General features: G+C 46.9%; 1 protein-coding gene across 5 annotated transcripts in view; it reads left to right on the top strand.

Moving 5' to 3' along the window:
• The window catches only part of LIMK2 (LIM domain kinase 2), a 51,458-nt gene that overhangs the window by 22,159 nt on the left and 14,095 nt on the right, over window positions 1–15,204 (top strand). For 3 of the 5 annotated variants that reach the window (XM_016165448.2, XM_036221453.1, XM_036221452.1), the window contains 3 exons: window positions 13,160–13,295; window positions 13,978–14,087; window positions 14,682–14,870. In XM_016165448.2, the coding sequence (XP_016020934.1) occupies window positions 13,160–13,295; window positions 13,978–14,087; window positions 14,682–14,870 (435 nt within the window). Of the gene's footprint in view, window positions 1–3,940; window positions 4,072–4,118; window positions 5,168–13,159; window positions 13,296–13,977; window positions 14,088–14,681; window positions 14,871–15,204 lie in introns of those variants that run through there. The other 2 variants (XM_016165510.2, XM_016165455.2) reach the window with 2 other exon arrangements.

The following is a 15,204-nucleotide window of genomic DNA, read 5'->3' as shown; positions in this document are numbered from 1 at the left end:
TTTCTCACATGACACCTTACCCGGGACAATTTCTGTTTCAGTACCTAGGACTTACCCTGCTATTTTTTAACAGTGCATCATATTCTGTTGTGTGGATGTGTTATTATACTTAGCCCAGTACCATCATTAGACACATGGGATTATTCCTAATCTTTTAGTATTAAACAGTGCTGGACACATGTCTTGACACATTTGTAGGAATATTTCTCTAGGCAAAATTTCTAGCAGTGGGATTGGTTGGACTCTCATTTTTAGAAAAATGACTACTGCTGAGTGTAGAAAGTGAGTTAGAAGAGAGGAGGAGCAGGGAAAGTGGTCAGTAATGGGGATGGCGGTGCTCACCTTTCAAGAGTCAGAAGCAGCAGTGTCCGGAGGAGCTCCCTTTCCTGGTTAGAGTCCTCCTGACCAGTAGAGGGCCACACATGAACACAGTTCCTTGCGCTTCACATGATCTGAACAGAGCCTTCTTTGGAGGAGAGGTTGGGGTGATTCATTCATTCGCTGCTCCTCCCCAGAGTGTTCACTTGAGCCTGCCTGTCTTGAAGGCTGTTGTCTCCAGCCTCTGGTAGCTGCCTTCAGCTGATTCCAAGGAGTCAGTTTGCTTGGCTTCCAGCCAGGTTTCCAACTTGTGAAATGTGTGGGAGATTTAGCACCCCTTATGCCACCTTATCCTGTCTGTAACTTCCAGTCCAAGGGTCCCTGCAGGTGCCTCTGGAAACCGTAACTGCTGAATCCCCTGTCAGCTGCTCTGGGGACCTAGAAGAACAGCTTTCCACCCAGGACCAGTATCTAAGGGCAAGAGGGGAAAATACATCCTTCAGTGTGACCTTTTACCTCTCAGTTCTGGGAGGTTTGGGCCCTTTGATCTTGGCCCTGAGGAACCACACGCTTGGGTCTGAGCGGCCAGCAGCTTCTCACATCTGGTGATCAGTCCTTCAGTGGTTCCTCCTGAAGGCCTGGATTTATGGGGGTCAAATGGATTCCACCTAGGAGGGGCTTCGCTTCTTCAGCTTCAGCTCAGGACATGGGGAGATGGCTGCCCCTCTTCCAGAGGGAGGCAGTTTTCATGGCTAGTTCCCCCCACACCCACCCACCCACTGAGTTCTTTGTAAGGGGAGTGGGGGGAACAGAGAATGCCTGCAGCCTCCTGCTCACATTCCTAGACATCGACTCACTGCACCCGCCGCCGCTGGAACAGCAGGGCTGTGTGAAATGTCAAGAGGAGTTATGCTCATGGGCTCCCTGGCCCCAGTCTCTTTGTGGCTTGCATTTTCTTCTATCCGTATTCTGTTCATCAGATGGAAATCAGAGGATGCAATTAGAAGATAATTTGCTAGTTCCAAATTTAATTTGGGGCCCCCTTCTTGCCTGATCGAATTACAGGGAACGTAATAGATTTTTGGTGAGAAATAGTTGGTTCTGTGGCTAGGGGAAAAAGAGCTATGTCCTATAAGTTGTTTCCCCCTTCCACGCTGCTCCTCTGTGCTCTTGTGTGGCCCCCAGGCCAGGATTCCGATCCCCTCAGGACAGCTCCAGAAGTTTAAACTCAACTTGAGACCCAAGGAAATAGGGGGTCCTCTGCAACCTTAGAGGACTGAAAATGTTGAAGCTGAAAGCTATTTAGAGAACTAATCAAGGCCCAGACAGAGGCAGCAGCTTGCTGAAGGCCACATAGTTAGTCCATAGTGGTAGTAACAATAGTCTTAATGATATTAGCAGCTAACATTTATCAACCCTTAATGTGTTCCAGACCGTGTGCCAAGGGCTTACGTGCAGTGCATTGTCGCATTCAAACCCAGACAATCTGGCTCTGGGCCCAGGCTGGGCTATAGCATAACAATGACAGAGCTCAGTATAGGCAACCTAGGTTCGAATCCCAGCTTCACCTTTCACCAATACAGCTGGGTGACCTCAGGCAAGCAATTTAAACTCTCTGTATCTCCATTCCTTCCTCTAAAAAGGGGGAAATCTCAGCACTACCAACTAGTGTGGGTTAAAATTCATTCATATGTCTAAGTGCTGCTGCAAGTAGTGCTTGGTGCAGGCTGAGCACCCACTTCAGTGCTCACCCCCCACTGCCTCTGGGACTGGAATGTGGTGTCTGTGTGGCAGTTGATAGATGTGGCTGAGTTCTGCACAAATGCCAAAAGCTGGTTGTCACTATTAGAGGCAGTAAACAGAGTGGTTGAGTGCGTTGGCTCTAGAGCAGAGATAAGCAAACCATAACTCCACCTCCTAATTTTGTGCATCTGTGATTTTTACATTTTTGAATGGTGGAGGGAGCAAAAGAATATTTTATGGCACATGAAAATTACATGAAATTCAAATTTCAGTGACCATAAATAAATTTTTATTGGAACACAGCCATGTCCATGTGTTTCCATTTTATACATGGTCACTTTCATGCTGCAGTGATGGAGTTAAGTAGCTGTGATGGAGTATTTGTATAGGCCTGCCACCCTGAAAGATTTGTTCTCTGGCCCTTTACAGAAAAAGTGTCCCGACCCCTGCTCTAGAATCATATTTACTGAGTTTGAAACCCAGCTTCACTACTTATCAGCTATTTGTCTTCAGGCTAGTGACATAACCCTTCAGAACCTCAGTTTCCTCATCTGTTAAATGGGAATGATAATATCTACCCACCATATATTGACAATTTAAGTATAATAGATAACAGATGCAGGTCTGGACAGGCTTACACAATTGTCCATCACAGGACCATGTGGCCTAATGGATAAAGCATCTGATTCCACACCAGAAGATTGAAGATTCATGTCCCTTCATGGTCACTTGTAGACTTGTTTTTTTTCCCTCCACTTAAAATGTTTCTCCCTCTTGGGACTGCACCCTACCTGGGCCTAGGACCTCTGGGTGTGCCTGCTATTGGCCCTCCCACCCCTCAGGTATAGCCTTGTGCCTGCAACTGTGGAGCTTAGGATCCAGGGCCAAATTGTACCCAGGGTGATCCCAAGGGCACTGCAGGACCAGTGCTGGCCAGACCCACGCAGACTGCAGATCCTGAGGCCACCAGCCCCAGCACGCAGGAACCCACTGGGGATTGGCTACATGAATTATAGTTAAGATGAAGAGAACTGTGACAGGTGAGGTATTGGACTAGGGTGTGAGGGATAGAGTAGTTGCCCCAAGGGGGTCAGAGGACAGGTTCATCTTAAACTATAATAGATTATTGTTGACAAAAAGTTTGGAAATGGTAATGATTGGACAATATTATGAATATTACTGATGCTACTAAATTGTATTTTTAAAAAAGTGGAAAAATGTCAACTTTATCTACACACACACACACACACAACATACACAGTAACAATGTTTTTAAAAAATAGATGCAAAGAACAAAACATGGGGCCTGGAACATAAGTGCTCAATAAATGGTAGCTTATAATAGGGTACAAACACAATCTCTCTTTTCATATTTATTGTTATCCCTGTGCCCAATCAGAGAAATGGAAAAAGGTTCTTTGTAACCCAGCCGCCACCTTTGCCATAGACAAAGGTGGCTTCACTGGAGAGGAGTGTGTGCCTGCTGGGAGAGAGCTGGTCTCACTCCCTCAAGTCAAACAGTGAGGTCTGGACGTGCCCCAGTCTTCTCTAGCAGCCTTGCTTTTTCCCTCAGTAGTTCTGCAGATGAGATAAGGGGGTTTTCAATGGTGGGCTCTGGTTTGGGCAGCTCTATAGCTAGGCTTTTCAGACAGACTCCCATTCCAGATATCTAGGCCCATCGTCCGTCCCCAGAGGCACTTAGGCCTTGTTCTCCATCCCCCATTTTTCAGTTTGAGAATCCTGGTTACCATGGACACAGTGGAAGAAGCACCACTGCCTGCCCCCTGAGGTCAATGGGGGGCATTCTGGGAATGAATAAATAAATGAAAGAGAGGGGAGAGGTAACTTGGGCTCCAGTCCCTGTGTTCTCTCCTTGCAGAAGGGCTTTGAGGGAGATATTTCCCTTGGAAGAGGCAGAATGAAGCTCAAGGACTGAAATCCCTGGCTCTGGAGTCACATGGGCCTATATTTAAATCCCAGCCCTGCCACTGACTAGTTTTTTGGCCTTAGGTAAGTTACCTAATCTCTCTGTACCTCACTTTCCCTGTTTGTAAAGTAGAGCTAATTCCCACCTCAAGGAAATACGAGAGTGCTTATACAGTGCTTGCCACATAGAGAGGCACGAAGTGTTAGTTAACATTCTAGGTCTTGTTTCCTCATCTGCAGTAGCTCTGCCCAGAAGGGGAGTGGCAGCCCCCATTGGCCAGCTCTTGGGGCTGTCCCCAGGCCAGACAGAGGGAAGGGATGAATGAGGACTCTAGTGCCAGGAACAAGTTTATACCTGCATGGAGCAGAGCGCCTAAAGGGCAGGTCTCTGGACCTGGGTCTCTAGACCTGCCTCTCTTGCCATAGAAGTCCCACTTCTGGGGATGTGACTTGGCCTGAAATTGGTATCCTGGGCTATTCTTTACCTCCCAGCAGAGTTACTGCCATTTGGGGAGCTCCTCGGGCTGGAGACACTTGGGGGCAGATGTGCTCACGCTCTTTCCTGCCCTGCGCTCAGGGATGGACGCTCAGCCAACCCTGGTTATTGTCTGTGGTGCCTGCCTACAGCCTCTCTCCAGCCCAGCTCCACCCCTTGCCTGCAAGGTCTGTTTCCTAATAGCTGCTCCAACCACACACCTCGGTTCCGCGAAGAGCCCCTCCTCTTCCTCCCTCCCTCCCTCATCAGGGGTGGGACTGAAGAAGAAGGCTAACTTGACAGCAGCGCTTCTTTCTTAGCTAGTCACCGGCCCCTGCCCAAGAATGCCTGTGTGTGTGTAGCCTCCGCAGAGAGGTGGTTCTCCCGGACTCCCAAGGGGCCGCCTGAGCTTCAGAGAACTGGGGAGGAGCCGTTCCAGCCATGAGCCCCTTTGGGAATCTGCTGGGGGGCAAATGGCCCACAGTCCTCATGCCCCTCCGGCTGCTCCGGAGGGAGAGGTGAGCGCCGGGCAGCAGGCCTGCAGCCAGAGGTACCGGGAGCCCCAGACCTGTCATGGTGGCCGTCTGCAGCCAGCCTGAGGCACTCCCAGACGGGTTTGCAGCTGAGCTTGTTTATCTGGTGTGGGAAGAAGATGGGGAGTTACTTGTCCATCTCGGCTTACTTCACCTCCAGAGACCCCTTTCGGTGAGTTGGGCTCTGAGTCCCCCTCCCCACCTCCTCTTCTGGCCCCTGATCCTTCGGGGAGGGCAGAGGCCTCCCTGAATTTGCTTCTCAGATTTCACTTGTCCTCTGGCCATGGGTCCTATTAGAAGCTAGTAGAAGCTGTTTCCAGACAGAATCAACCTGGCAAAGGCTCCCCACCATGTCCTGGGAAAGGTGAGGTGAGGGATCTGCTTAGAAGAAAGCTCCTGGGGAACTCCAGCTCTTCTTCCTTCCCAGACACACCTGGAAGAGCCTCCAAAAGATGCTGCTGACTGGCCTGCTCTTGTATTACTGCTTCTGGGGGAAGAACACAGATAGAGTGCTGTTCTTCCAGCTCTCACATATCTTACCTGCAGGCTGTGCTGCCTGCCCAGGAATTTGTCCCAACAAGCAGGATGGACAGGTTTTGCCAAACAGCATGGAAGCTGACACGGCCTGGGTGTGGGCAGCCTGGTACTCGTAGGCATTCTTAATGGCAAGGACATTTGCCTCTGGCCTAGGGCTTTCTGAGTTCTCGGGGGAGTTCAGTTGCTAGGGAAAGGCCTGGGCAAGTGCTTCCAACACTGGGGCAATTGGCTTTGTAATGTTCCTGAGCTGCAGAGCCAGCCCCCAAGTGTGCCAGGCCTGAGTACCTCTCGGGCCTCTTTCTGTGGTGCTACTCTGGAGGGAGGTGTGTAAGCTTTCTCACTACCTCTAACCTGCCTTTCTTTGCTCTCTGCCCCACCCCGCCTCCAACAGAAACTCCCCACGGGGTTACTGGCCCTCAGGGTCCCTCTTGAATGGAGTCATTCTTGGCTGGGGTGGGGCTTGTTTTCATTCTTTTGGAGCAGCCTGTTGTTCCAAGGGCTGCCTCCCCCTCACTAGTGGTCCTCCTGCACTTCTCCCTTCTGGCTTCCCCAACCCACCCCGATGCCCAGACTTCGCTGCTGGGATGCTAGTCAGGTGGCCAGGCCCAGGGCAGAAAAGCAGAACACCATGTGGTTTCACGGAATTACCGGACTGGTAGAGTGGTGAGAAGCCTCTGGATTTGGGGGAGGGGGAAGGGAACTGGTCCTCAGTGCTGACTCTACCAGGTGTCCTGCTAGGCAGTTTATCCTTTGATCGCTCAACAGCCTAAAGACATTATGTCCCCATTTTTCAGATGAGGCAACTGGTTTCAACAGAGATAAAATGGGGTCCTTCTGCCCAGCCTCTCCATCTTCCTGAGTTTCTCTCATCCTTCAGAAGGTTGCACCTTTCCCAGGGGCGTTCTAGGTTTGCTTTCCTCTCCCAGCAGAGAGAGGACAGAAAAACGACCCCCATAGTTTGCCTGGTATATCATCTGCAGAGCTGATATGAATCGATCTTGAGTTTAGAAGGCCGGTTTTGCCATGTGGAATCGAGATGCTAGGTGTTTAAAGTAGCCACTAGTTTAAGCCAGAACCTCATTAATGCCTCTTATTCTTAATCCTGGAAAGGCAGTTGGGGGAGGGGTTGTGCCCTTAGGGGCCAGGAATGTTGTGCCCCTTTTAATATCTGGGGGCAGGACCAAATTTCTCAGGAGTTATAGCAGATAATGAACTCTCAACCTGGACCTTTGAGGGACAGGCCACCAGTGTCGCCCTGGTCTTCCTGTCCTTCATCTTGTTCTCCCTCAACCGCTTTGGGAAAGCTGACAACCCCCACCACTCCAAGGTCTGCTTGCCCAGCTGAAGTCAGGGGGTACTGACAGACTGACTCACTACAGACCTCCTCTCCCTCAAATGGGAGGCCACATTCCTGAAGCCACATCTGAAGAGATAGGAGGCACATTGAGCTCCGTCCCACCGGAGGGACCACTTAGACCCTTTCCCAGGTATCGCTCTAATCAGTAACCACTGTCACTGCCTTGTCAAAAAGCTGCTTCCACCATCAACCCCCTCCTTCATTATAGGGTGTCCTGAAGGACTCCTATCTGACCAGGTCCCTATTCCCTTCCTGGGCCTCAGTTTCCTGTCTACAGAGCATAGGGACTGGACTTCCGGGGCTCCTGAACATGACCCTTGCCAGATTTTGTGAAACAAATTAAGTCCTTGACCCCAGGAGTCTGGGGGAGTACAAAGTCCACAGGAGTTCTGAGGCTGTGGTTGCAAGGAAAGTGACGCACTAGATTCCATGGGGACATGATCAGGCGTGACAGCGGCAAGGGGAGGGAAGAGGGAGCAAGGATAAAGAATGTAATTTCTGTGCCCTGTACACCCCTGCCTAACAGGCCATGCTTAGCAGAGTACATTGTCTTCCTCTGCCACTGCCACTCACATCAGGGTTAAGATGCAATTGCACGTGTGCTCTCAATAAGAAAACACCTCAGATTTACAAAAGAAGTAAATTAAGGACTGACTTTTATCTGACATCTTTAAAGGATTTTTTAATAGCATTTCCTTTAATGTCCAACACTGATTTAATGGGCTTGGTTTACACATTGTCTCTTGAAGAAAACAAGCGCATCTTTATATTCTAAAACAACCCATGTTTACAGGGAAAAATTACTCTTAACCCTGCCCAACTTAGCAGTAACATTTGGCAGCTGCCTAAGGTCCTGTGGGAGACTCTCTTTCTCCTCATCTGAAGAATGAAGGGCTGGAATCAAGTGAATGGTTCCCAACTACTACACAACTCATGTGGTTCCATGGAGACACACAACCTCTTTTCCTTTTTTTATCCAATTAATGAAGGCTCTATCCTTAACTAATACAACTGAACAAATTACTTGGAACTACAGGCTTCTTGGCTTTCGGTTGGAATTGAATCAGTGCACCCTGATAACACTTATTTCTTGCTGACCAGAGGCTTGTTATGTTTTTGGTGAATTTTTAAAAGCAGTGTAACAGTATATTTCATAATATTTAGAGCTAAATTGACAGCCTATTTCAGTCTACAGGGTCTCCATGAAGGAGTAGTAGTAATAGGATCTTTGGCGGTAGAAGACAGGGCTCTGATGAACCAGTGTCTTTGCACCCCTTGTTATATCTGCCCCTCTGGGTCCTGGGGAGAGTTGGCATACCATCTCTAGCCATGACACTTTCAGACTGGGCGTCAGCCAGGCCTTTACCAGGACATGGGAGGGCTTGTTCTTTAACCTGGGTGAATCCATTGTAATAATGACTGTTTGGTTCCATTACTACATTAGTTTGAAAATTTACCTGTAAACATTTGACCTGAAGAATTTGCATGTGATTGAGGGCTGGGCCTATATCTTATCTCACGTTTGCATCTCCCAGCATAGCACCTTGCCTGTTAGGTCTTGTACATCCTAGAGGCACAGTAACTATTTCCCAGTTGATAGGGATTGATTAGAATGTATTGGTTTTCTAATTACCTAGATAAATAATTCATTTTAGGACCTTCTCTACCTACAGAAATCTGTTTGGTTCTGGGCCAAGAAGCAGGTCCATATTGCTTGGGCATGAGACAAAAAAGGGGTTGGTCTGTCTCCTTTCGCGCTTGGTGTTCTCAAAGAGGAGAAGGAGGGAAATGGAAACTTACTAAGCACCTGCCAAGAGCCAGGCATCATGCTAGGCATTTGTATAAAATCGAATTCTCATAACTCCATGAGAGTTTATCATTACCAGTGTACAAATGAGGAAACAAGTCCAGAGTCATGAAGCTAAGTGGTTTTAGGTGACCCAGATAGTAAATGGCAGAGAGGAAAATAGACCTTAAAAGAGTTATTTGTGAGAATCTCAACTGATTATCTTTTTTAAAAACTCTGCTGACTCAAAAGACCTCGGTTTAGATCTGAGCTGCCCACTGGACTGACTGCCAGGATTCAGTGCCCTTTGTAGCTGCCCAGACCCTCTGAAGTGCTTTGGAAGAGGAGTTTTGGAAGTCTTCAAAGCTTGTGAGCATCTAGGGATCCCCTGGCTGAGGGTTTCAGTTTTGTTCACTCTGGCTACTCAGAAAAAGTGTCATGACTGAGGCCTTGCTTGGCCCTGGGTTCAGGGTTCTACTGCATCCAAGCTGGACACCCTGGGGTCTGCAGTTGGCAAAATTTGACTTTCACTTGAAACTTTCAACAGTTGAAAGCTGGAAAAAAAAATCTCTTGGCTTTGGGAAGAATACATTTTGGCTAGGGCCTCTGAAAATGTGAGGTGTGAATTTTTTTTTTTTTTTTTAAGTAGCACCCTACATTTCCAGAGTATGTTTTGGATTCTTTTCTTAAAAGGGTAGAGACTGCTGGGGAACAGAATGTTGTAGACTAAATGAAGGTAGAGAATCTTGCCATTTAACTATCAGTTCTTGGGCTTAAGGAAAAGCTTCTCAAAGTGTTAACACTAAAAGGACTTGAGTTCTCAGGGCTCCATCCTCCTTATTTTCATAGACGAGAATTCGAGGCCCAGTTTAGCAGATGTGCCACCTTACTCAGGTGTAGTACAATGAAAATGTCTTTATAAGCAAGTACACATAGGTTCAGATTCTAGCTGCCATAAGTATTAGGCAATATTGCAGAAGTGACTTGACTTTGCTTTACAGTCTTCTAGTGTATAAAACAAATAATCCCACCACCTTGTAGTGATCAGTATTAGAGATAGTGTAAGTACATAAGTAAGGCACTTCACAGAGTGCCTAGAATATGGTTGGCATTCAAGTAGCAAGTAATAGTAGCTGTTGTTAATATATAAGCTAGAACCGAAAGTCTCCCATGGCAAACTTCTCTGGGGAGAGGGGGGAGGAGAGAGATAGATGGGGTAAAAGTGGTCAAATATGTGGTGACAGAAAGAAATCTTAAGTATGGGAGGGGAACATACAATGCAATATATATACGCCATACTGTTAAATTGAAATACTGGATTTCGTTAACTGATGTCACCAAAAAAAAAAAAAAAAAAAAAAAGTAATTAAAAAAAAAAAAAAGCCTCCAGTGGCCTAAGAACCAGTTGTGTTCTATATCAACACAGCTTGGGGACCCGTAGCCCTCCTATCAGCTGTTCACCTTACCGTTCTTCAGAGACACCTGTGGTGACTGACTTTCAACCGTGCTGCTGGCCGTGCCCTTCAAAGGCATTTCTTGACACAGATATGTGCATTGGTGATGGGGCACTCCAGCCAGGTGTTCTTCCCAGCAGGTTGGCGTGGCTCTCTCCTGCATGCCTGCACTCGTTTCTCTCTCTGTTCCTTCTCTTGGGCCTGGCAAGGGCACTTAGAGCAAACAAAAGCAGGATACTGGCAGTGGAAAGGAGGACGTGTCCCGGTGCTCCTGTGCCCTGCAGCGCACATACCATTGAAAGGGTGTAACAGGACCCAGGTCTACAGTTGGGTACAAATATGTATGCGCTAGCTTTTCTCTATTGCAGACAGGAGGAGGTCAGGACCTGGTGACCATGAGCCACAGAATCCTTGTGCTCTCATCAGGACTTCTGGTTCTTGCCATTCCCATCATTTTCAGTTTGGAAACCTTTGCGAAGGACTTATTCTGCCCGGCCCGTTGCTAGATGCTGAGTCTACCAAGACTAAATGGAACACTGTTCCTGTCTTCAAGGAGTTCATAGTCTGGTGAAGAAGGAAGCCTCTGCTTCTAGTGCTGGCCCTCTTCTAGGCACCTCACAGCCATTCAGGACCTCACTTAATTCTACCCTGAAAGTAGGTGGCAATATTGCCATTTCACAAATGAAAAGTGAAACAGCTGACCTAAGATCATATAAGTAGTAAGTGGCGGTGAAGAGATTTGAACCTTGGATCATCTAGGGGAAAATGTAGATATGAACAGAATTGAGGAGATCGAGGGTACAGTCTAAACCCCTCATTTTACAGGTAAGGAAACTGAACTCAGAGAGGCAAAGAGGCTTGTCCAAGAGCAGGTAGCTCCTAAGAACTTGAACCCAGGTTTCTCTTCTCCCAATTCAGACCTTTTACAGAGAGGAATTTGAGCTACATGCCCAGAAAGGGTTTTCCCCTCAACCTCCTAAAATTTATGGTTCTTGCTGTACCATTCTAGGTACTTCCTATCATATCCATACTCTTGATGCCATACTGAATTTTCAAGACCCTGAAGTTCACCATCCATAGGATAAGTAGAAAATGCTGCAGGATGGGGGTGCCTGATAGCAGAAGCCCTCAGTATTTGTTGAGTACCTAGGGAAATTGGACACTCCATAGAGAGGGATTCTCAAGGGTCCTGCTTCTCTAGACCTTCCTAGCTCCACAGCTTTCTCCATTCTTTTATACAGCTTCTTCAACTCATTCCTCCTCTGCCTCCTGCAGTACTTAAAAGTAGTAGCAGTCATTGTGGTCTCTCACCTTGCATTGTTTAAATTAACTTTTGTTTAGACATTCTCTTCTCCAACTCCATTATAAGCTCCTGGAAGGTGGAGTAGGGGACCTTGTATATCTATCTTTTATATCTTCAGTGGCTAGCAAATTACTATAATAATACACTTGCCTTGCCCCTCACGGTTTGCAAAAGGCTTTCCTCATACATTAACTGATTTAGTTTCATGGTGGCTCTTTGTAGTAGGATGCTGTTGGTCACATTTTGTCAGTTAGAAAAGACTACTGAGAGTTGTCCAAAGCTACCCAGCTAGTGGCAGTATGTGGTTAATAATATGAGCTACCATTATTATCTTTAATAGTTAACACTTACTGATTTCCTACTGTACTAGGTCTTTTATATGAACTCTGTATGCTTTAGCACATATGATGTCACTTTCACAGTAGTCTATTTCACAAATGAGGAAACTGGGTTAGAGAAATGAAAGAACTTGCCCAAGATGACATATCTGGTATATGGTAGGGTCATGATTTAAACTAAGCGGCAGCTCTATTCTGCCTTTCGGAAGCAAGGATATGGCCAGTGTGAGTGGTGTGAGGCTTTGACAACAAGAATAGTCTGCTAACTAGAAAAAAAAAAATGCATTATGGGCTCAGCAGGCCAGGGAGCTCTTAGGTCTGGGTGCTGGGAGGCTCAGAAATGAGGAAGAGCTCGTCTGTGCAGACATGGCCTGAGCACACGCCTGACCTGACAGAGAAGGTGGAGCTTCACAACCAGGTGACTGAAGGAGAAAGGAGCTGTGGGTCCAACATGTACATCGTGCACAGTTCTAATGGAGTTTTGTTTTTTGCCCCTAATGTTTTATTTTGAAAATTTCCAAATATATAGAAAAGTTGAAAGAATAGTTTAAAGAACACCCATGTGCCCTTCACCTAGATTCATCCCTTGTTAACTTTCTCTTTGTCTGTCTGTACACACACATGTGCGTGCAATGTATTTATTTTTGCTGAGCTGTTTAAGTTGTAAGTATTTTGACTTTTACCCTTCATTATTTTAATATGTTTCTTCTAAGAATTATTATATATAACCAAAGTATTGTTACCACATCTAAGAAAATTAACAGTAATTTCGCAATATAATCTAATGTGTAGTCTAGATTCCCTCAGTTCCAAAAATGTCACTCATAGCTGTTTTTTTTTTTCTATTCTGAATTGATTCCAAAGTTTAGGTGGTGCATTTAGTTGCTATGCCTGTAGGCCTTTTTAATCTCTCTGCCTTTTTTCTCCCCATGACAATAACTTTTTGGAATAGTCAAGACCAGTTGTCTTATCAGATGACCCATGTTCTGGATTTGCCTGATTGTTTCTTTATGCTTAATGTTTTTGGGGAAAGAATGCTATGTTAGTGATGTTGTTGTTGAAGGGTACATTTTGAAGAATGGAGGTGACTGAGCTTTTTTAGTTTATTGAGATATCTCTCTAGACCAGAGGTTCTTAACTGAGGCCAAGATTAGGCTTCGATCTTTGACACACATATACCCTACACCTAAATTACATGCACGTTTTCCTTATATGTGCTTTTTTTCTGGAAGAGGCTTCTTGGCCCTTAACAGATCCTCAAAGAGCTTCAAGAAGTGAAAGAACTTGCCCAAGATGACATAACCTCTTTGGAGAGGTTAAGAAACACTGGATCCAAGAAACATCTGGATTCCAAAGATCCAGGAGAGTATCTCTTCTCTGGCCTTTCAGGTGTTCAGAATGCCAGGAGTCCGTCACCAACTGGTACTATGAGAAGGATGGGAAGCTGTACTGCCATAAGGACTACCGGGAGAAGTTTGGGGAGTTCTGCCATGGTTGTTCTCTGCTGATGACAGGGCCTGTCATGGTAAGTGAGTCCCTCCATCTCCGCCTTTTTGGTCATCAGAATCCATTGATAGTGTTTTTAGTTCCCAATGATCATGCATCTTCTGGTCTTCCCATCAAACAGGGCCTCTCTCTTTTAAATTATTTAACAGATACTTGTTGAGTATATTTGAGTGCCAGGGAAGAGCCTTCCCTCAAAGACTTAACAGTCTCGTGTTGGGTGTGGGTGAGTAGACAGGCAGGGAGGAGACACAGTGCAATGGGATGAAGGCTGTAAGGGAGACCATTACAGCTTGAGAGGAGGATACACTGAGGTTGTGTTCAAGGAATCAGAAAGGGAGCCTGAAATGGGCTGGCAGACTCTGAAATGGGCTGCTCTAGACAAAAGGCTTTAAGCCTAGTCACAGACTTGCCAGCCCTGTGTTGGAGAAGCTATGAGCCTGTCTAAGGGGAATGATTGGTTCTGGGAAATTGTTCTCATGGCTGAGATCAAAACAGTTTTTTGCAATCTCGGAAATGAAAGTGAGGCACCAACCTGACACTTCCACTGGTAGCTCTAAGGTAGGAAGTGCAAAAATACATTATGACAAGGGTCTGGAGATCCTTGATTGGAGGTCACTCACCCATCCATCTCTATCCTCACTTTAGCAGCAGTGAGGACTCACTTTCTGTATCTGACCACCTTTCTCCCCACCTGCTTACAGGTGGCTGGAGAGTTCAAGTACCACCCAGAGTGCTTTGCCTGTATGAGCTGCAAGGTGATCATTGAGGATGGGGATGCTTATGCCCTGGTGCAGCACGCCACCCTCTACTGGTAAGATGGTGGCCCTGTGTCCATCCTCCCTTACAAGAGTGGCTGAGAGAGAGTGATAGGGGTAGCATAAGTTGTGCGGAAAGACTATTGGGGTTTCAGCATTGGATTCCTATCACAGGAATGCTCTTAACTGGCTTCATAACTTGTAAGCAAGGTGATAACAGCCCTCTGGCCTCTGTCCTTACCTACTGTGAGAAAAACAACAGTGCCCTGCAGTCCTCCTAGAGGGAGAGAATGGCTGGGAAGGTGCTCTCAGAGAAGGATCCCAGAACATTAAAGGCAAAAGCCCCTTAAAGCTCACTCAGTCCAACTGCCTTGGTTGACAAAAGAAATCAGGATGAGATCCAGATCGGGGAATGGGACTGGGCTCTCACTGAGTCAGAGGCAGGATGAAGAGAACCCAAGCCATCTCATCCCCAGTCCCAGTCCACCCCAGAGAACCCAGGCTCATTCTGAGCAGCCAGCTGGATCATGGCAAGAATGGTAACAGTGGGATTATAGGTACTATTGCTGGAAGCCTTGTAGTACAGTGGTTGCTGGGGGCTTCGAGGTGGGACTCCAGGATCTTAGCCTCTTTACTGCTCCTTTCCCCAGTGGGAAGTGCCACAACGACGTGGTGCTGGCGCCCATGTTTGAGAGGCTCTCCACAGAGTCTGTTCAGGACCAGCTGCCCTACTCCGTCACACACATTTCCATGCCGGCCACCACCGAGGGCAGGCGAGGCTTCTCCGTGTCTGTGGAGAGTGCCTGCTCCAACTACGCCACCACTGTACAAGTTAAAGAGTAAGTATTTTGAGAACCTTGGTGTAGGGGTTCTTGAATAGAGTCATAGGCGGGCCTCAGGGAGCTCAGAACTCCAGCCTTTTGCAGAGCTCTCTCTTTGTCCTCATCTCATATCTTTCTCCTGGAGCTCACTTGCTGTAACCATGCATTGGGCATGGCACTTGACTGTTCTGTCTGCCCAGGCTGCTTCCCACCAGATACTTAATGCCAAAACTGCTCACCTTTCATATGTCAAGTTTCAGACCATGTTAGTTCTTTGAAATTATCTGCCTTGATTACGTATATTAGTTTATCATCTATCCTCCCCACAAGTTCCTTCTGGAACTTAGTCTTG

This window comes from Rousettus aegyptiacus, unplaced genomic scaffold (assembly GCF_014176215.1).
Source record: "Rousettus aegyptiacus isolate mRouAeg1 unplaced genomic scaffold, mRouAeg1.p scaffold_m13_p_5, whole genome shotgun sequence".
Taxonomy (NCBI): Eukaryota; Metazoa; Chordata; class Mammalia; order Chiroptera; family Pteropodidae; genus Rousettus; species Rousettus aegyptiacus.
This window is presented reverse-complemented; position numbering and strand designations above follow the sequence as displayed.